This window comes from Danio rerio, chromosome 16 (assembly GCF_049306965.1).
Source record: "Danio rerio strain Tuebingen ecotype United States chromosome 16, GRCz12tu, whole genome shotgun sequence".
Taxonomy (NCBI): domain Eukaryota; kingdom Metazoa; phylum Chordata; class Actinopteri; order Cypriniformes; family Danionidae; genus Danio; species Danio rerio.
This window is the reverse complement of record NC_133191.1, coordinates 5,996,596-6,018,193: the sequence shown is the minus strand read 5'-3', so window position 1 is coordinate 6,018,193 and position 21,598 is coordinate 5,996,596. Positions and strand designations below refer to the sequence as shown.

The window sequence follows — 21,598 nt, the reverse complement described above, 5'->3', positions numbered from 1 at the left end:
TTTGAGTTTGCAATTCTCTAACCAAAACAAAAAAACACACACTCTAATGTCCTAACTGATGTTTCTCAACCTAACACTAGAACCTTTTTGTGAGACACAATTTATGTGTATTACGAAAAGCCATAAATATGAATCTAAACTACCTGACAAAAGTGTTGTCGTTGATTCCAGTTGTAAGAGCAACAAATAATAACTTGACTTCTAGTTGATCATTTGGAAAAGTGGCGGAGGGTAGATTTGATGAATCATCTGTTGAACTGCATCCCAATCATCACAAATACTGCAGAAGACCTATTGGAACCCGCATGGACCCAAGATTTTCACACAAATCAGTCAAGTTTGGTAAAGGAAAAATCATGGTTTGGGGTTACGTTCAGTATGGGGTAGTGCGAGAGATCTGCAGAGTGGATGGCAACATCAACAGCCTGAGGTATCAAGACAATTGTGCTGCCTATTACATTACAAAGCACAGGAGAGGGTGAATTCTTCAGCAGGATTGCGCTTCTTCTTCAGCAAAAAAGGTCAAGGTGCCCCAGGATTGGCCAGCCCAGTCACCAGATATGAACATTATTAAGCATGTCTGGGGTAAGATGAAGGAGGAGGCATTGAAGATGAATCCAAAGGATCTTGATGAACTCTGGTAGTCGACTTTGACTTTATTACTTTATTAATAAGTGATTTGAGTCATTGCAGAGATGTTTAGATGCAGTCCTCCAAGCTCATGATGGAGTCAGACACAATATTCATTCTGTTTCCACTGCACCATGACTTTATATTCTATACTGGACATTATCTCTGTTGAGTGACAAGACTTTTGTCTTAGCTAAGTCAGATCTTACTGTCCTAATTAAACAATTAAAAATCAAGGCATGATCATGATTGTATTTTAGTAAAATAAGTGTAATCTAGAGGCTTTTGCCTTTCATATAAGCCACTTCTGACACCAAATGATCAACTAGAAGTCAAGTTATTATTTGTTGTTCCTAAAACTTGGATTTGGCAACAAGACTTTTGTCAGGTAGTGTATGAGCATATAGAAAGCATGAAAGAGTGTTATCAGAACCTTTATATTTTCTGCATCTAATCAAACAGTCTAACAATATTGTGCTTACACTTTTCTAGTACCCATTTTGCCTTTAGAACTGTATTTTCATAGCATAGGTGCTGGAAAAATTCCTCAGAGGTTTTGGTCTATGGTAGCATCATAAAGGTGCTGCAGATTTGTATATTCACAAAGCAATCTCAGGTGCTATATTGCATTGAGATCTGGTGGATGGGGAGGGTTCTTGATTATAGTGAACTCACTGTCATTTTAAAGAAAGCAGTTAGAGGTGATATGAGCTTTGACATGATGTGTAATCATGCTGGAGGTAGCCATCATAGGATGGATGTACTGTAGTCATAAAGGGGTCGCTACTCTGGTAAGGTGTGTCATTTAAACTACACTATAAAAAATGCTAGACTTTTTGCCTTGTTTTTACTACAAATATCTAAAAGTTCTTAAAATAATAAGCATTTCTAGACAAAGAGAAAATATTGTAGTTTTCAAAAATAATACGTCAAAAATAAACGAGTGTTTCCTTAAAGCAAGCTAAAAATAAATCTGCCAATGGGGTAAAGAAAATAATCTTATTTTTAAAGATTATTTGTTTCTTGTTTTAGGAAAAGCTCACTTATATTTGACATTGTGGTCCCACTTTATATTAAGTGGCCTTAACTAATATGTACTTACACATCAATTAATAGTTTGTTACAATGTACTTATTGTGTAAATACATGTATTTACTGTGTACTTAAGCTTGATTAAATACATATATGTAATTACATCTTTAACTAACTTTTGTAATTACATTTGTAAATACACTGTTGACCATCCCTTAGACCTTAACCCACCCTTAAACCTACCCATGCCACCAAACCTGTCCATAACCCAACCTCTATCCCAACTCAAAAGCACCACAAGTGTACTCAAATACATTATCAACACAGTAAGTACATTGTATTTATTTTTTGATGTAAGTACATAGTAGTTAAGGACACTTAATATAAAGTGGGACCGACATTGTTTCTGTAAACAAAAGAGTATTATTTTTTGCTTGTCTAGAAAAGTGTTTCCCAACCCTGTTCCTGAAGGCACAGCAACATTACACATTTTCAACCTCTTCCTATTCAAACACACCTGAATCAACTCATCAGAACATTAGAGGAGACTCGGAAACCTGAAATAAATGGTTCAGATATGTAGACTCCCAAAATATGTACTGTTGGTGAGTCTCCAGAAACAGGGTTGGGAAACACTGGTCTGGAAAATGCTTCCTGAATTAAGCATTTTTTGATATTTAAAGTAGAAACGAGACAAAAACTTGTAAGAAAATATTTTTGTTTGCAGTTGGTTAAAGGAGTTTAAATTAAGCCAAGGAAAAACAAATCCCCCAAACCATTACACCCCCATCAGCCTGAAGCACTGATACAAGGCAGGATAGATCCATGTTTTTTTATGTTAACTCACACTACCATCCAAATGTTGCAGCAGAAATCAAGACACATCAGACCAGGCAACTGTTTCCAAGCGTCTATTCTCCAGTTTTGGTGAGCCAGTGTGAATTATAGCCTCAGCTGAATTTTTGTCTTGTTTCTAGTCCAAATATCTAAACATTCTTAAATCAAGAAGCATTTTCTACACAAGTAACTAGAAACAGGACAAAAACTCTCAAGCATTTTTTGCGGTGTGTAACCTGCTCTTAGTTGCCGGGAGTTTTATGCTGGGTTTCCGCTGCTGTTGTAGCTCGTCTGCTTCAAGGTTTTGTGTGTTCAGAGATTCTCCTCTGCAGACCTTTCCTGTAGTGGTGTTTTTTTTTTTTTAATGTTGCCTTTCTATCAGTTTGGAAACAGCCAGACTGGTTTAAATAAACATTAGTGCTGTGAGACAAGAGAGAGAAATGACAACAGCCAATAACAATCAGAATTTCCGCCAAAGTTTTCAGTCCTTAGTGGTGCTTAAACCTAAATGTTTGCACCTTGACATCATTTTCTTTTTTTTTTTTAAAGGTTGTGTCTGATGAGAGGGACTTCCAAAATGTGTGTTTGTGTAGGTACTCGAGGTTTGGAAAACTGATTTATTTGCATAAGTCTTAAAATATATTCCAATTAAAATGTACTAACAGTAACCACATTTTCTAGTGGGACTGGGTGGTTAATTGAAATTATATGGCAAATGCAATTGAGCAAAGCTACGATTCTTATGTGCATCTTGTCAGGGAAGCACGGTGGGATCAGCAACAAATCTACTTCGAAGCCTTCACGGAAACTAACAAATAATCCACATTGCTGAATAAACAGAAGATTTGACCGCTTTCGTTGATTCAGCATGACTAATAAACACATGACTACAAATCTCGATGTCATTTTCGGCCAATTAAATTGAATTCAAATTTAAAGCCTATGTAAAACAATTTAAAGACTACGACTCTGTAGTAATTGCTGCTCAATCTGGGAAGCGACACATAGCTAACTAAAACCGCTTAAGCCTCACTCATACTAGCAGTAACTTGCAGGGTGTTTCCACCTTGAGGTTGCTTGGGCAATGTTTTTAATGATATTCACTTGCAGGAATGAGTTTCTTGGCATTGAAAATAAACTTTGTGGAGGTAAAACATTAAATAGAAATGGATTCCATACATAAAATGCACAATTACACAATGAAGTAGAAAAAAGCTTGTTATCTATCGATGGGACTATTTATTTGTTGCGAGTGCAAGTATACAGCATGGTGATACTATTGACTGGTTTAAGAGCTAAGAGAGGATCAGGTGAGCTCTACTGATGTTTGTATTAATGTTTGTATTGGCTCTTCAGTTGCATAATGTTAAAGGATTATCAACTTTGTTACATTGCTAAACACGGCCACATCTGACACTAACTTGCGTAGCCGGAAGTTGACACCTCTCCTTTAAACAGAACAGTCGCTGCATGTTGCTTGTCGAGTGAATGGGGCTTTACTGACAACATGTGCATTAAAATCACCTTCAATTAATCTCCCAGCCCTACTTTCTAGCAAGCAATATTTCCTGCATTTGCTATGAACTACTAAACATCGCTTTTCAAATATTTTAGCTTGCCTAATTGTGCTCACCAGTGCACGGTTTGGAATTTGGCTTTAATAGCCAGAGTACTAATCAAGTGTTTCTATCTCAGTCTCTTGTCAGGTCCATCACTGGCCTCTTGCGTGATGTCCAGTAGCAGTCTGCGCTCCACCCCAGTGTCCACCCCCTGCACACCTCGCCGACTCAGCCTGGCTGAGAGTTTCACCAACCTCCGTGACTCAACCAAGACCACCAGTACCTCTCTAGGCCTAGTGCGCCTGCTCCAGGAGAGGGGTATATCTGCTGCTGTCTATAACCCTCTCAGCTGGGACCGTGCAGATCAAGCTCTTCCAGCAGACCCCTTAACACCACACACTGCCAGCCCATTTCACACAGGCCCGGACACTCTCCCTTCCACCCCTCCGAACTCCCCCAGCAAGTCTAAACCCAGCAGTCCTGTGCTCCCTGTAGACTACAGCCCCTCAGATCCCCCCTATGAAACCTTCCTGGCCTCACGGCCAGCCAGCTCTATCCTAAAAGAAGTGCGGGGGGCGGACGAAAGGGCTCAAACAGACATGCAATGTCAGACTGAGGTCAGCGTGCAGAACCTAAGACTGGTGGACAAGCTGAAGAAGTTTAGCCTGGCTCCTAGAACTTTGACCCCAGGAATCGGGAGGCCAAGCCTGGGATTTGGCGCCCATGCAGTTGTGACTTCTCCCATTGGGGGACTGCCTGTGCTAAACTCAGGGATGAGAAGAAACCGCAGTTACCCAGCTATGGTTGGGGCTAGTATGGCTATGAAGGGCCCGGGGCCACCCAGTGAGGACCTGCTGTTGCCTTCTGGGTCACCCAGACAAACTAGCCTCAAGGAAAAGTGAATGTTGCCTCTCTATCATCCCCTTTTGCCTTTTATTTGAGTGCCTGTTATTAAAGGGATAGTTTACTTGACAATTAAAACTTACTATTTACTCACCCTCGAGTTTCTTTCATGTCTTGGACACAAGATTGTTGGAAACCTGTAATGATTGACCTCCATAGTAGGAAATACAAATACTATGGAAATTATGGTGTTTTATCACTCTTTAAAATGTCTTCTGTTACATTCGACAGAAAAAACTCATTAGGATTTGAAACAAACAAAGGGTGGGTAAATAGTGACAGAATTTTCATTTTTGGGTGAACCGCCCCTTTAAGATGAGATTTGTATAGATTATTTTGTTATAACAGTTGCTATAACACCATCTCTTTTTTGTCTTTCTCTATCCATCCGACCAACATAAACAGTACACTTTATTTAGCACTGCTACTTGTTTTTGTTGTTATGTGTCGAAAATGGACAATTTGCACTTGCTAGCTGCGAGAAAATGTAGCATACAAAGCAGAAAACCCATGACAAAAATGATTTCCGAGTGCTTCTACTCAAGGATACGAAGAAAAATGGGAATCTGGTCTTCCGGTTTGACATTTCAAAGTTTGGTTAGTTTCATGATGCTAGCAAGAGCACTGATAGCACCTTAATGCTAATGGTAGCCCAGACATTGGTGAACAATGAAGTCTTGTTATTTCATATTTATTATTAGGTCTTTTTTGACACGTTTTAATTGCCATAATTTAGAGCTTCATATCAAGCCTCCTGAAAATCTGCTACAAATATCTTCCGTCTAGTCCAGCCAATCAAATACTGGCAGTCTATAACTCACTAAAATGGCTAATTGATTTGTAATATGATAGTAAGTACAGTATACTAACAGCTCAATCAAACGACTCTCCATAAAGGGTGCTGTTGACTTGAATTGGGGATTATTTGCACATTAGCACAAACTCTGCTCTGTACATCCTCAAGAGTCAACCCTCCAGAGAGAAACCGAGACCACTGGGCTGTGACGGTGCTGCAGGTTTGAACTCGAAACAATCCTGTTCATGTCAAGTCATATACAATAACATCTTTTTGTTGAAGACCAACGTTATTTATTAGTGTATGTGTTGCTGTACATTGTGGTGGAATCGCAGGATCGGAGACTTGCACAACTACACATTTAATCGAAAAAGATATCAGGTTCAACTGAAGAATGACTGTATGTCTGCTGTGATTTTGGAATCTACTGATTGATAGGAGTCGTGTGTAAATTGAGTGAAGTATGTGTTGCAAGCTTTAAAGATTTCAAGGGTGCAATAGGAATAATTCATAGTGCCTGATTTTTGTTTTGTTTTTGACAGACTGTATCATAATGGCTTCGCCCGCCATCATTCTGTATGCACTGGCATAAATACTGTAACTGTGTGTGATGTATTGGCCTAATGGTTTTTACCTGACCGTGCAAATATTTGAGGGAAATATTATAAATGATGCATTGTCAAGGAAGCACAGCTGAAAGCGCATGAGTCCTACTAAAGAATCGTTTTAGTTGAGGCAAATCGGATTTGTCAGGCGCAATCGTGTGCGTATGTTTGTGTGCGTTTAATCACAGCATGACCTTTGTTGAATGTGTTTCAGAACCTCAGAAGTGTCTGCCATGACAGAACATTCATTTCAACTGTGTTTTTTTCATCACAGTACTGAAGGGATGTTTTACTTGTATATTGTAAATGGTAATGCAAATAATTTAAACATGCTAACTTTTTTATATAAAAAACGCAAAAAACTTAACTTGAAGAGAGCAAAAAAACAGAAAATAGAAATGTTTGACTGGTGATTAGTGGAGTTTGTGAATTTTAGAAGCTCCACTTTGCAGAGGATCAATTAAACCAGTTGCCATCATTTTGTGTCTGTTGTATTTTCTTTGCACTAGTTAGTCTATGCTTTCATCCACACTCAAAAAAACATATTTTTGCTGCTTGATCAAACTTCCTAAAGTATGTAAAATGAGCGGTAACAACACTAATCTTTAGGGGTTTTTTTTGTTTTTGTTTTTTTTGTGGGACAACGTAAATGTTCAGTTGACCTCAGTTTGTTGTTAACTTAATCGATTTGAGTAGAAACAACATGGATGAATTGTGTGGAAACCTGCTTTTTTCAGTGCACCTATTTGTATGTGCATTTTGAGCTATCACATTAAAAAGGCTTAATGGAAATGATAAGATGCGCATACATTTTTAAAAAAACACGCATTAAAAAAAACTTATGTGAACTAAGACTTTAAAATAAAAATAAAAATTAAAAAAAACATTTTGTGAATAAAGTATGATGGAAACACGACTGAATAAATTGCCAAAATATAATTACTAACCTACCAAGTCGTGGACCCTAAAAGTCTCCTATTGTATCTCGCTGAAGGCATTATTAGCTGAACCCTTGAGTCCTGTTGGTTGTGAGGTGGTTTGTTTGTTTGGATCCAGTTTGTTTGTCCCAGACATTGAAGCTCAATTGATTTAAGATATATGGAGTTTAGAACATCTTAAACTCTTATAATTACCCAATAATGTCCTTAATTCTGTGAAAATGTGTAATTTGCTAAAAATGCCCACTTGCACAAGGAACCATCACTGACATGAACGTTGCTGAGAGCTTCACACTCCTTCCACTGGCTTTTCATCATCACACTGCATCCTGGTTCCATCAGTTTCTCACAAAACAAGCACACACACGGGCATCGAAATTAGACCAGGAAACCTTCTTCCACTGTCAAAATTCACATTTTAAAACCTTCTATGGTAGACTTTCATCTGCACTAAAAATAAAGTCATTTGCATGGTAAGAAAGATTTCAAAAGATACACCTTTTTGTTTCTTTCACTGTGTAAATCTTTAAGGTACACTTTCAAAAAGATGTTTCATTTTTCACGTAGCAATAGTACAATTTAGAACCGGCATGTCCTGAGTTTACGTTTTTTTTTTCCCGCCTTTTTGTTTTCAAATCAGCAACTGACAAAACAAAGGTACCACTTTTCTCTGCTCAACTACACGGTTAGCTCGACTATCGTCACTGTCTTAAAATGTCTATACATTTCGACTTTTAAATTGTAACTTGTTTCCTAGGAAGCTCTTCTTATCTTGCTTTCTCTCTAAAACAGAACATGTGTGGCCATCTTAGGACATTTGATGATGCCTCTCCTTCGTAAGTATATATTTTATTTTCCTAATTAATATTTAGGTTTAGGCATAAAAAGTCACAAAAATATAACAGATAGGAGCCATGACTTCACTTCTTTTTAACATGTTCACTGTCAATCAAAACGTCATTCCTTGTAGTGCTTAAATTCACTCACTCCTTTTTATTCAATCCATGAAGTGAACTAAATTAGTGGACTAATATAGTAAATGTGAGCGTCAGGGTTTTGTAGCGATTTTGATACAGCCCAATAGCGGTTGTGTCTGATAAAGTAAACACAAGCAGTAAGATCCACCATTAGATGCACTATTATTGTTGAACACAAGATGGCGGACTTCACCAACACTGAGATCCAGAGCATTTGTGTTTGCAACAGAAAATATGTTAAACTATCTGGATTCAGCAGCCAGCAAAGCTGATTGAGTTCAAATGCTGATCAATGCAATCTAAATATCATCCCAGAAACTCCATATCCATATGCTACTGAAACATGAGTAACTATGTTTAAAAGTCTGAGAAAGGCCATCAGAAACAGTCACAACAACAGGGTTCGCAAAATCCCAGTTTACGTTTGCGAGTTTGTCATTGTTTGATCTTGAGCTGACAGTAAGCCTTGAGGGCCCTTGTCTTGTGAATTTGCATGGACCGAGTGGACGCTTGTGTTCAAACCACAACTGACTGATCAACAGGCCACTCGCTGTTGAAGAGCACCAGCCATAGTGATGATATTCAGATGACATTCTCCAGCTCAAGAGGGGTTTCCATGGAAACATTCATACTGAAAGCACAAATACACAACTATTGGTTTTTGCAAGATTATGCTGAGTAGTCTCATATTTTCTCCTGAAACTTTTATTAAAGTTGTCTAAGATATGAGTTTGCATTAAATTTAATCGGCAAAAATGATTACACATAGAAATCGCAACCTATGCCTAAATTCGCCACTGAAGACCAAGCTGGAAATGGCTGGAAACCGGCTTGGAATGGCCAAAACCCCTCTAAAACCAGGCTGGTCGACCAGCTAAAATCAGCCAAACAACCTAGGCTGGTTTAAGCTGTTTTTTCAGCAGGGAAAACCTTTATAAATGGTTATAAATGGTCAGTTTACACTGTTAACAATTACTGGCAGCAGTTCGCCAGGAACTTACTGTAAATCAATTACAGCAAAAATACTGTATTTACATTAACATTATCGTTTATCTTTCTGTATATGTATTTACAGAATTGTATGTCTATCTTTACTGTGAAATAAATTCATTTTCACAATGCAACTTTAAAATACAGCAACATACTGGATACCTGTCCTACAGTAAAATACAGTTCATATTACAGTTAATAACTGTGTAATTAAACAATAACATTTCCTGAGGACAAATTACATTATCCATGATTCAGAAAAAAGCTTCACCGATCAATGAGTCATAGTAGACAAAATGCACTAGTGTCCGTCCACTCCCAAGACTTTTATTTATACTATGCAATAATAAATATACTGTATCATCAATTGTGTATGTATCACTAGGCAAATAACTAGGTACAGTTTTTTTTTTTTTTTTTTTTAAAAACTGCATCAATCCTTTACCGGCATCATAACCGCCGGGTTGACCTTTGGTATATTGACCTTTAGAGTAGTGTCAGGAACACAGTATGACCAAGAAAATTGGCTTCATTTTTTATTACTATTTTCTTAGAGTGCGCATTATTGTCAATCATAAATTCTACAATAATGTGCTGTAACTATTCCACAGAGATGTTGGCCCATATTGACATTATATAATCACACATTTGTCAGCTGTACACCCAGGGGGTGAATCTCTTGTTCCAGCTCATCTCAAAGGTGCTCAGCTGAATTGAGATGTGGTGGCCGTGGAGGCTGTTTGAGTAAAGTGAACTCATTCTCATGTTTAAGAAACCAGTTTGAGATAATTTGAGCCTTGTGACATGCTTGATCATCTTTGCCGGAAGTAGCCATCACAAGATGAGTGCAGTGTGGCATTTAAATGATGCTGAATAGGTGTTAAGGGGCCCAAAATGTGCAAAGACACTACCCCCCACCCCTATATAGTCCTCTGTAGACCTCGATTGTAATAAAGATTCATTTGAGTTACTGTTTTATTTCTGTCCGCTTGAGCAAGTTCGTTCATTCCAAGGTTATAAACTAGTGCTAATCGTGATTAATTGCATCCAAGATAAAAACTTGTATTTGCATACTATGTATGCGTGTACTGTGTATATTTATGTATATATTTATTTAATATATGACTATGCATAATAAAAATCTATATTTATCACTAGGCACTAGAGGCGCTGGATTAATTTTCTATTTATGACGTAGGAGCGAGCAGAACTTGAGTGTAATTTAAACAGGAGGCGGTCAAATAATAGACTCCCCTTCCCAACGTTCATTCAGAAAAGTACATCTATGATTTGAACTGAATTTATACTAAGCTCAGCCTAGCTCTGGACCAGCGCACAGCCATGAGCATGCAGACAATTATTCAACAGTATGTTAAGAAATAATCACACATTTGTACAGTTATGAACAGATGTTCAAATAAGTTTAAAGCTCCTGTTTTACAGATGTTACTACTTCAATGTGTTCCTTGTACCGCCATTCATGCCGCGGCGACGGCGGTGCTTGATGCGCCAGCAGCATTTGACCGCTGGGTGGCACTTTAACCACAGATATTCAGCTTTGCCTTTTCACAATGCTAAACAGACTGTTCTGTAGGCGTAGCTTACTGTATGTGATGTGATGTGTTCAATTAAAATATAATTTTAATTTCGTTTTTCTGGTAATAGACATGCTCTTACACTATACTATGCTGTAGAAAAGATACATGGTGAGAAGTCAAAAAGCTAATATAAGAATTAAGTTATTAGCCTTCAGTGCCCGATTAAATTGCGTTGGGGTGAAAATAATGTTTTGATTTCTTTGACTATCATGGCAATGTTATAATCTCAAATCTTAAACGTGCGCATATGAAAAACAGCAAAATAATATAGATTATCCTGCCGATAGAGCACATCACCTCACAGTTGTGAACTTGCGATCACCTCAACTTACATTTAATTTTTTTTTTACCTGGTTTATTGTAAACTTATTAAGTGCAAAGAGGATTCGTTTTGGAAAATAGAATTGAAGAAATGAAAGACAACTAAAATGAAAGCACAAACATTCAGTACAAATAATTAGTCTTAAATAAATAAATAAATAAATAAATAAAGCAGTCTTTTAGTCTAAATATAGAGAGATGTAGTGTTTGCTATTTTGATAGAACTAAGACTAGACATGTTCATTTATATTTTTAATTTACGTTTTTATTTACATTTTCGTTGTTGATTATATTTACGATCTCATTTTATGTTTCAATTATAGTACATAATAATAAACGAATAATGAAAATAAATGAATAATGAAAATATTACATAAATTAAGTCTGGCAGGTTTATTTTTAATAATTTAGTTTCAGTTCCGTTTTTTTGTTTCAAAACGTCAATGTTCTGCTTTAAAGTATAACTGTTGTTTTGTTTTGTTTTTTTACTTAATGGCTCAGTATGTTTTGTATTTTATTTTCATATTCAGTCACCTTGCATATGCGTGTGATATATAATGCCGCATAACCGCGGAAAAAGAAGAAAAGGCTGTCAGTTAAAGCTAATTAATCAAAATAAGCTATATTAAAATACAGCATTTATGTTAATACAGGCAGAGTGTGAACAAACGGCTAAGATATGTGCTTGCCTTGTCCCGCAAGTTTATTTTTAATAATTTAGTTTCAGTACTATTAATTTTTTTCTCAAAACGTCAATAGCACCTTCAATAATCTAAACATTAAAGATGGACCGCAAGATGTGTTGAGTGGCTATATGTGAAGAACAATGGCAAAGCTAAGTGTGATTATTGTAATAAACTAATAAGTTATAAAGCAGAGTCCCGACCAACAGGACTGACTAAGCATATGCGGTTGGCTCATTCTTCACGAATATAGAATTAAAATTATGGCGCGTTAGGTTCATTGTGCATCCTGCAGGTGCAACCAACAAGGGTTGTGCATTTGAGTTTAACTTTTTGAGCGTTATAAGCAGCTCGTTGTTAGTTTTTATTTAAATATATCGAGCCGAAACTAAGCAGCGCATTCTCTCCGCCTCCTCGTTCATAACCAGCGGGACACGCCACTGAAGCAGTGGAGGACACTCCGTCGTTCATAATCTTTGCTGATGTGTCGGAGTCGAAAGAATATATCAAAGAGGAATGTTCTTTTGACAGTCCCGATATGTTCAATCTTTTTTTCCCTGTCATTTCTCTTCAGCAAATTATATTTTTAAAGCTGCTTGATTCTTTTAAAACCGAAAGCAGAGCCCGTCAATTGGTGTTTTTTCATAAGATACTCCTCTATCAAGGTTTTATTTTATGAGTATTCTTTAATGTGCTTTTTAATAGTTTTATTTTATTCAAAGCAGCACCTAAAAGCGAATTTATCCTCAAAACGTGGCATGAGAGCGATGCATGTCATGTGTCGCATATTGCCTTTTTTTCTGATCTTTTTGCATAAAGGTTTTAATCAAAAGACAGGTAATTTAATTACTTTCGATGTGCTAAAATATTTGTTAAATAAATGTTATTTCAAAAAAAGCATATGCAATGTGCTCTGACAGGTAAAATCCGATTCTTTCTCTCTTTCAAGTTCAAAGCAAATTTGAATGCCAAAGGATTTTAGATATGCATATACAAGACTATGTAGTATATTAACATCAACAAATTAATAAAATAAGTAGCAAATGAGAAATAAATGACAGACAAGTTGAACAGACATTATCTCTAATTATCAGAATTGCAAGATTAAAACAGCTGAATATAGGCCTAAATAATCTAGAAAGCAACTACTGCGCGCTGATATTTCTTCTTCTTTTTTTCGGAATAACGAACAATTTCAACCGCGGGGAGATACCGACAGCTTGATTTGCAGTATTTTCTAACATGTTAGAAGCGGGCAGCGGACATCAGCTAGCCGTAAAGACGGGCCCGCACAAAAAAAAACATGGCTGCCGGTGGAGAAGCGGCTGTGCCCTCAGCAGCTGATTGAGACGGAGCTGCATATCCCGAGTGCACTAAATACTCCGAGATCCGGGAGAAATTCTACCCGATAATCCAACACATACAAAACAACTTTGAGTCCCTGTCGAACAGAACCCATCTTACTGGGGGAGTGTGTGTGCTGCTGTGTGTTCACCCAACAATACCCGCTCCTGTCTCCAACACACAAATACTGGAACTCTTTATGTGGACTTACTTTTGATAATAGGCTACTATTATTACCTTTATCCTGTTTAATGTTATCAAAAATCTATTTTTATTTTTATTATTATATTTTTATTTTTTATTCTATTTTTATTTTTATTAATCATTTTTTTATTAGCCTATATGTTATTTTCATATTTGTTTGCACTACTGCCCTTTTTGCACTGTCTTGTTTGTGAGACGCGCACTGCTTTGGCAAAACGAATGTACAGTTACTTGTCATGCCAATAAAGCACCTCAAATGTGAAAATAGCCTAGGCAACAAATAACAAATAGTAGTGTAATAATAACAAAAAATGCCCTTTTCATTTTCATACAATAGGCCTATGTGTGGGTTTTGACAATATGTGTTTAATTAAGCTATAAAGATCAGATGAAATGCATAGTGAAATATGAAATAAATGTCTCTTTTGCTGAAAATTTAATTAATCTATATATTTATTATTTTAAAAATCAACTCATTTTTGCCCAGAGAAAGAGGCGCGCGGCACTAGCGGACATGGGGTGCTTTTCCAAAAAAAGACCTACAGTAACTTGCAGCTGAACTATGCACAGTTTGGGGAAAAAAAGGATATAGTGATGCATGTCCCCCAAAACCCCTAGTTTCTCTGTCGCAGATCCATCATTTAAATCAGGTTAGTTATAAGTAAAACGCACATAATGATAAAGCACACCATCATCACGAGGGCAATTAAATAGACAACCTAAACATATTTTTAATTGTTTATTTATGTAATGTGAGTTTTTATAACTTTGTTCTTTAAATTATTTATAACTTAGGCTATTCTATCGAGATGACACCATAAAAGGCCTTCAATGCATTGATATAGGTAATAGGGATACAATGAAAAGCCGATTTTCACTATTGACCCTGTTTTTATTCATTGACGGCTTCCCAACGCCGCTTTTCTGTTGCGCGAAAAAAAGCTGCTGCAAATAAGCAAATTTATGACAAAACAATTTTAATAGTTTCATAGTAGTAGCTGGTGTGCTTCATCTGCGTGATTCTGATTTGACATTCTTCCGCTAAACTTGCACTGTGTTGATGTGTAAATGGACTATGTGTTGATGTGTTAATGGGCTATGATCTTTGCTATTGAGTTCTCTTTGCAACTTTCAATTTCGAGGTGGGGGAAGTGGGAAGAGGCAATTCAAATGTACCATCTCTAAAAAAAAGGCCGCTTACGCGGCATTTGTGTTTATTATTACCTTATTTTTATTTTATTATTATTAATTTATTCATTCATTCTTCATTCATTTTCTTTTCGGTTTAGTCCCTTTATTAGTCTGTGATCGCCACAGCGGAATGAACCGTCAACTTATCCAGCATATGTTTTACGCAGTGGATGGCAGGAGGGCCAGCTGGGGCTTCGGGACGGAGTGAAAGGAATTTGCCCCGAGTCTGGGAAAGATGGCTTGCCGTAATTACACTATAGTTTTCCTATCGCACACATGCGCCAAACAAATAAACAAATAAATAAAAAGGAAAAGAAAACATCTAGACTTATAGGCTGAGGTCTTTTTGCTTAAAATCGCCCTTATGTTTCCGTTTTAAATGTAAGGCTGTTGCATAGAATAATACAATTTTAATTTATAAGTGATTTTGCTGCGTCCCCCTTGATGTTTCAATAACGCATAATAATCTACACACCATATTACAGACACAGCAGACATAAAGGTTGTGTGTGAGAGACCGAGCAAAAGAGCGCTCTCTTCACAGCTCTGTGGATGCTGCTAGCGGCTTCTTTCTGTTTGTTATTTATTTTGCAGATAATACACCATATGAATACAACAGAAAAACATAACACTTTACAAATAACCTTTTGTAGACTCAAAACAAGTGTCATATCTTGATAAGCCTAAGCCACATTGAAATATAATTTAAAGAATTACATTATCGGATATAATAAAATCGCATTAAATAAACCAATATAAAACAAGCAAAAGCAAGCTATAACAGTTTAGGTAGGCCTATACATAAATAAAACCGTTAAAGCCAAATCAAACTTTTATTTTACAAGATATTTTCTTTTAAAAGATTTTAGATATTTTCTAAAAACAATAAACACCAGAGAAGGTTAAGAATATTATTTATAAAGTATTTGGATATGATGATAATAATCAAATCGTGCAAACAGAGCATTTTTGGGAACACGTTTCAGGTCTCTCCAGTGCATTTGGGCTGAATGTTTGACTGTGTCTAAATGAGGATGTTATAAAATACATTTTCTACCGAGTTATTAACGGATGCACGATGCCAACACTCGGGGGACGTTCTGGGGGCTGGGTTTGCGTTACGCGCTGCGAGCTATAGGCCGACAGTGAAAATGCGACATGACTTCGGTCTCGATGCCCATTAACACCTGAAAGACAAGCTTTTGGTTATGAGACGGGGGAAGGGGTATGTCTCCACCCTCAAGTGTTTTCCACAAACATGGTTACACAAAATCCAAAACTCCCGAGGACGGATGGTGTAACCGTACACTCTAAAAACTGCTGGGTTGAAAACAACCCAATTTGGGTTGTTTTGGTAACCCAGCGCTGGGTAAAAAAGGGACAAACCCAACGCTGGGTTACTTTAACCCAGCAAGTTGGGTTACAAGTTTAACCCAGCATGCTGGGTTGTGATTTTAACCCAACTATTAGTTAAAAATTACTACACTGCTGGGTTGAATGTAACCCAAAATGGGTCAGAAATTTAATCTAGAAACTGATGATTAAAATCACTAAAATAAAAACAATTCTACAGCAATACATAGTTGTTCAGTAATGGAATTTTATTTATGACAAAAGATAAAATGTGTCCAAATGAATTTGAGATTTTTCCCATCTGCACCTCAGCATTAACCCTTTGACTGCCTGCTCTACCAAATGGTTGACCTTGTTTTTACTGTTTTAAATAATGACTGTTAAAGTCATAAGAAAAAAGATGATTTAGTGTTCAAAATGTTTATATACATATAAAAATATATATATATATTTTTTTTTTTTTTAATTGGTCTTACACATAATTTTTCAGATTTTTCATAATTCTGGTACTTTTACCATAAACATACATATCAATCATTTGGTAGAGGTTGATATTTTAGAAATTATAACATGTGTTAAAATGTACTGATTGTGTTCAATAGCGACATTAGCAGTTGAGAAATGCAATCCAATTTTTTTTTCTTGAAAGGGTTGTTAAAGGGTTAGGACGATTTCTGTGAAAATTTATCAAACTGTATCACAGAAACACTGACTAAAGTTCAGTAACAATGCATCAGACTGAAATCAGACAAATTACCTTAAGAAAATGCATATTTGAAATACATTCAAAAACATTTGCATCATTTATAAATCAGGAATCATCAGTAAGGCAATTGCAATGTTATTGCAGAGTAGAGAAAAACAATAGTATAAGGAAGTAATAATGAAAATGCATCTAAATGACTGAAGTCAGAAAGTAATTTGAGCACAAACATCAACATATTCTCATATAAATCATCAACTGCAATGCAGAAAAAAATATGTGAAAGTAATAATGAAAAGGCATCAAACAGCTTGAAAAAACAAAACAAACAATAAAAACTAAGAAAATACAAATTTTATATTAAGAAAAAATAAGAAAACATTTTATAACTTTCCCTTTAACAATTATGTGCAAACATCAATATATGAGCTATAAAGCAATCATCAGTAAGGATGATCAAGTTCAATGTAAATGCAGTTTTGAAGAAAAAACAGATATAAAAGTTAAAATGAAACCTGAGGATGGAAGCATTTTAAAACAAATTTGAAATAGGAAAACTTTTTTTAACTTTTACTCGAACAATCATGTGCAAACATCAATCCTGAGATATAAAAGAGTCTGTAAGAAACATTAGTTGCAATGTAACTGCAGTGTAGAGTGTCTTAAAAAATATCGAGTCCATTATTATGTGCCGTCATCATAGCAAAGAGAAAAGAAATCAGTTATTAGAAATGAGTTATTAAAACTATTCTTTAGAAATGGGTGTCATGGTGGCACAGTGGGTAGTACGATTGCCTCACAGCAACAAGGTCGGTGGTTTAAGCCTCAGCTGGGTCAGTTGGTGTTTCTGTGTGGAGTTTGCATGTTTTCCCCGTGTTCGTGTGGGTTTTCTCTGGGTGCTCCTTTTCCCCCACAATCCAAAGTACAAGTTAAAGAACACAGAATCCAAGGAAGCAGTGAGGTCACAGTATTAATTATTACTGTTTGTCAGCAAAAATTAATGCTAGCAGAACCCTTACTGCTAGTGTCTCCTCCCCAGGATGTCCATAAACCACAGTCTGCCACACCAGGGAACACTGCTTGGGGTAGTTCACACCAAAGATGTAGAATGCTTTATAGCAAACGTCCACTTTGGCAAGTAATGTACTTTGCAATAATAAATAGCACAGCACGTGAGCAAAGGCTTGAAAGAAGTGGTGGTCTCCAAGGATGAGAACATGAGGAAACTCAATAGATTCTTGAATTCAATGGATGAAGATACTCAGCAATATTGGTCCCAATCTGAAAAAATAAATAGAAGTAAGATTTATTAAAAACTCAAAAGTGTAAAAGTTAAATATCTTTAGAGTTAACTTTAGAACACCTAAAATACCTTTAGAAGCAATTAAGGCCATAACACACCAAGCTATCAGCCAGTGTTGGCATTAGTTAACCACTGACCATGGCACCATGCTGCAATTTTTTGGCCCGAGTGAAGATGACAATGCAACAACAGGTTTGCCTAAGGAACTTTTTTTAATAAGTAATAGTAAGGCAAGATGAGCATTTGAAATTATTAAGTATTTAATTGTGTTTTCTTAATGAGAATAGATAAGACCCTTCTTCCTGAGCTGGGACTGTTTGCAACCGTATTTGTATAATTTGAAGCCGCATTTAAATTTTCTTTAAAAACTTCAAAAATGAGGCACAATCTCAGTCCAAGATGGATAAAATTGCTGAAATATTTTCCTAAAAAAAAAATCTTTCTGACTGAAGAAAGAATGACATGAACATCTTGGGTGACATCTTTTTATGTTTTACGCAGCAGATGCCCTTTCAACTGCAACCCATCACACTCTCATTTACACACACACTATGGACAATTCAGCTTACCCAATTCAGCTACACCGCATGTCATTGGACTGTGGAGGGGAAACCCATCCAAGGCTCAAACCAGCGACCATCTTGCTGTGAGGCGACAGCACTACCCACTGCGCCCCCATGCCACCCTAATAACAAACATAAAAATAACATTTTCATTGTTAATAAAATAACTAAGACAAGCATTATGCATTAAATGCATCATTATGCATCGAGAAACCTTTAATTGAATCCTTACCCTCTGAATTGTATTCAAATTGACCTAAAAACGAGGAAAGGTTCGCTCCTGTGCTAAAAATAAAACAAGAGAATGTCACTGGTTGCATGAACAGCAGATTTTAAAAAATAACCAGACAAAAACAAATTGGCATTAGAGTTCAATCTCTCAGTTTAAAGTGTTGAAGTGGCTAATGATTACTAGGGCTGCCCCCTAATAATTGAATAACCATTAGTCAACTAAAAATTTATTATTCATTCATTCATTTTCTTTTTAGCTTTGTCGCTTTATTAATCTGGGGTAACCACAATGGAATGAACCACCAACATATCCAGCATAAGTTTTATGCAGCGAATGCCCTTTCAGCTGCAACCCATCACTGGGAAACAAATACTCATTCACACACATACACCATTGACAATTTAGTCTACTTAATTCACCTTTACCACGTCTTTGGAAACCGGGGCACCTGGAGGAAACCCACGCGAACACGGGGAGAACATGCAAACTCCACACAGAAAGGCCTATTGACCCAGCCAAGGATCGATCAAGTGACCTTGTTGCTATGAGGCGAATGTGCTACCCACTAGTTGCAGAAAAAAAGTCCACACTGGCAAAGTCAATGTATGCTGCATGAATCCGCTGTGTAAAAAATATGCTGGATAAGTTGGCGGTTCATTCCGCTGTGGCGACCCCAGATTAATAAAGGGACTGAGTCAAAAAGAAAATGAATTAATGAATAAATGGTTTATTAATAAATCTGTAATTATTCAACTAATGCTTCAAATGAACATCACAAGTCAACCAGACAAATGTTTAGACAAGGGCAGCCCTAATGATTACAATGAACCAAGTAAAATATTATTACATACCTTCAAATGTGGGGATTAACTCCTCAAGATTGCATTCTTTTAGTTTGATTTTCACGCAATTATCCATCTGAAAAAGAATAACAGATAAAAGCGTTTAAGCAAAATTAAGTAAAAAAAGATCATGTAAGCCAAAAGTCACTATATCACAAAAATACTCCTAAATGATAATAATTATCCAGGGTGTCACATAAAACGGTGGTCAAACTTTTTCTTTTTGCAGTCGAAGATGATTAGGTTGGAATTAGTCTTAGCTCAGACATTTCCGTTAGCATGAAACGACCCTTACATACAGGATTAATTAAAGATAGCTCAAATCACGTCTAGAATGTAAAATGCTCATAGTAAATTAATAACATTTGCTATTCAATGTACAGATGTACAGCTAAACAAAATGTACATGCAGAGCAGGACAATTATTGTATATATTTTGATAAAAAAAAAAACATTGTTAGAAGCTGAATTCAACACTTATGCATCAAAGTATTGTCACAAAAATCCATGAACAAACTTAAGAAATACAATAGTAAAAATACTACTTACTGCTTTACAGTTAACACCCCAGAAAGATCACAAATCACAGTAACGTTACTTACTGTCATCACCTAGCCAACATAAAAATCTGTGTCATTCAAAAGGTATTTTATTACAATAAAAAGCTCCTAAATTATCCTAGGTGTTGTGTTTATAAAGTGGTCATCAAACATGCTTCACGTTAGTTTCATTAGTTACCTTATACTTTTCGAGCTCCTTCCGATGCCATGCGCGCTTACCCGTCCACCGATCAACAGGCTGGGCGTGAGGTGGAGCAACATGTCGGGCGTGAGGCGAGCACAGGTCAGGAGTTAGGCGGAGCAACAGCTCGGGCGTTAGGCGGAGAAACAGGTCCGGAGAAACAGGTCGCCGTTAGGCGGAGAAACAGGTCCGGAGAAACAGGTCCGGAGAAACACGTCGCCGTTAGGCGGAGAAACAGATCCGGAGAAACAGGTGGCTCGTCAGGCGGACTCGGAGCAACAGTTCAGCCATAAGGCGAGCACAGGTCAGCGTGAGGCGGAGCAACAAGTCGGCCATCAGGCGGAGAAACAGAAAAAAAAGCGCGTGTATATTATACTAAGTAAACTAAGTGTGTTATTTCTTATGAAAATTGTTAAAAACACACTAAATAACTTACGTCTCACACAGAATTTCACTCGCTTCCCCTCAAAACAGCGCAAAGAAAATGGCGGTTTCTCACGTTGATGTCCCTGCATGTTGACGTGACGTGCGTGCTCTCTTTCACGTCCGCGTTCCCAACCCAGCACTGCTGGGTTATAGATAAAGATCGATTTTCAACCCAAATTGGGTTGAATCAACCCAATTTTGTTACCCAGCAGTCTCAACCCAGCATTTGGGTTAAAAAACCAACCCAGCATTTTTTAGAGTGTAAAACCTATGCGTTTTAAAACCAAACCGCAAATGGGGCCTTATGAAAATGAATGTTTCTATGCACAGCAACTTCTGGACTGAACTATACTTGTTATTTAAAATATCTCTATTACGCTCTAGCATTCGCCAAAACGAATTTGTACATACAAACACCGAACATAGCCTAGCTGAATAGGGTGTTGCCTGCTGAGCCATGACAGCAGCAGACAATTCCGCACGACCATAAAGCCTTCACCCGACAGTTATTTTCTAATATTCACAACGCGAGCCACAACAATAGACATGCCATGCCCATCATCCTTACAGACAACTTCGCTTTAAACTGTATTAAGGTCCCATTTACACTGCACAGCAGTTTTATATAAAACGTTAATGATACATATAACAGGCTACATTTTGATGGTGAAATAACCTTTTAAACGATGGCTTTTTATTTCAGTATTCAAACATTAAATAACGAATGCATCAAGTGAAATAACGAATATGCAAAAACACATGTATATAAATATAAAGGACTATTATAATTAGCAAAATGCTGCTCTATAGACAAATACTGCTTGACA

At 36.8% G+C, this 21,598-nt stretch overlaps 1 protein-coding gene and 2 long non-coding RNA genes across 47 annotated transcripts in view; 2 read left to right on the top strand and 1 right to left on the bottom strand.

Annotated features, from left to right (window-relative positions):
* The window catches only part of trak1a (trafficking protein, kinesin binding 1a), a 118,486-nt gene extending 111,646 nt beyond the window's left edge, over window positions 1-6,840 (top strand). For 15 of the 42 annotated variants that reach the window (XR_012391937.1, XR_012391938.1, XR_012391925.1 and 12 more), the window contains one exon: window positions 4,195-6,840. Coding sequence is in view for 15 of the 42 variants with exons in the window: in XM_073925753.1 (XP_073781854.1) it covers window positions 4,195-4,960 (766 nt within the window). In the remaining 27 variants the exon portion in view is untranslated. Of the gene's footprint in view, window positions 1-2,530; window positions 2,590-3,048; window positions 3,102-4,194 lie in introns of all 42 variants that reach the window. The other 27 variants (XR_012391929.1, XR_012391916.1, XM_073925764.1 and 24 more) reach the window with 8 other exon arrangements.
* Window positions 6,841-7,806: 966 nt separating this feature from the next.
* The window catches only part of LOC137487832 (uncharacterized), a 49,795-nt gene continuing 36,003 nt past the window's right edge, over window positions 7,807-21,598 (top strand). Inside the window, exons 1-2 of one of the 2 annotated variants that reach the window (XR_012391946.1) lie at window positions 7,807-8,016; window positions 8,093-8,136. This is a non-coding gene — a long non-coding RNA (uncharacterized lncRNA). The remainder of the gene's footprint in view (window positions 8,017-8,092; window positions 8,137-21,598) is intronic. The other variant, XR_012391947.1, reaches the window with a different exon arrangement.
* LOC101886481 (uncharacterized) lies at window positions 16,410-20,401 on the bottom strand. Of its 3 annotated transcripts, none has more exons than XR_661682.5 (6): window positions 20,343-20,401; window positions 20,154-20,215; window positions 19,614-19,680; window positions 18,763-18,815; window positions 18,537-18,652; window positions 16,410-17,945 (listed from the first exon to the last, which is right to left on the bottom strand). It is a non-coding gene; the product is annotated as an uncharacterized lncRNA (long non-coding RNA). The 3 variants fall into 3 exon arrangements; XR_012391944.1 differs by having other exon boundaries at window positions 18,763-18,810; XR_012391943.1 differs by lacking the exon at window positions 20,154-20,215.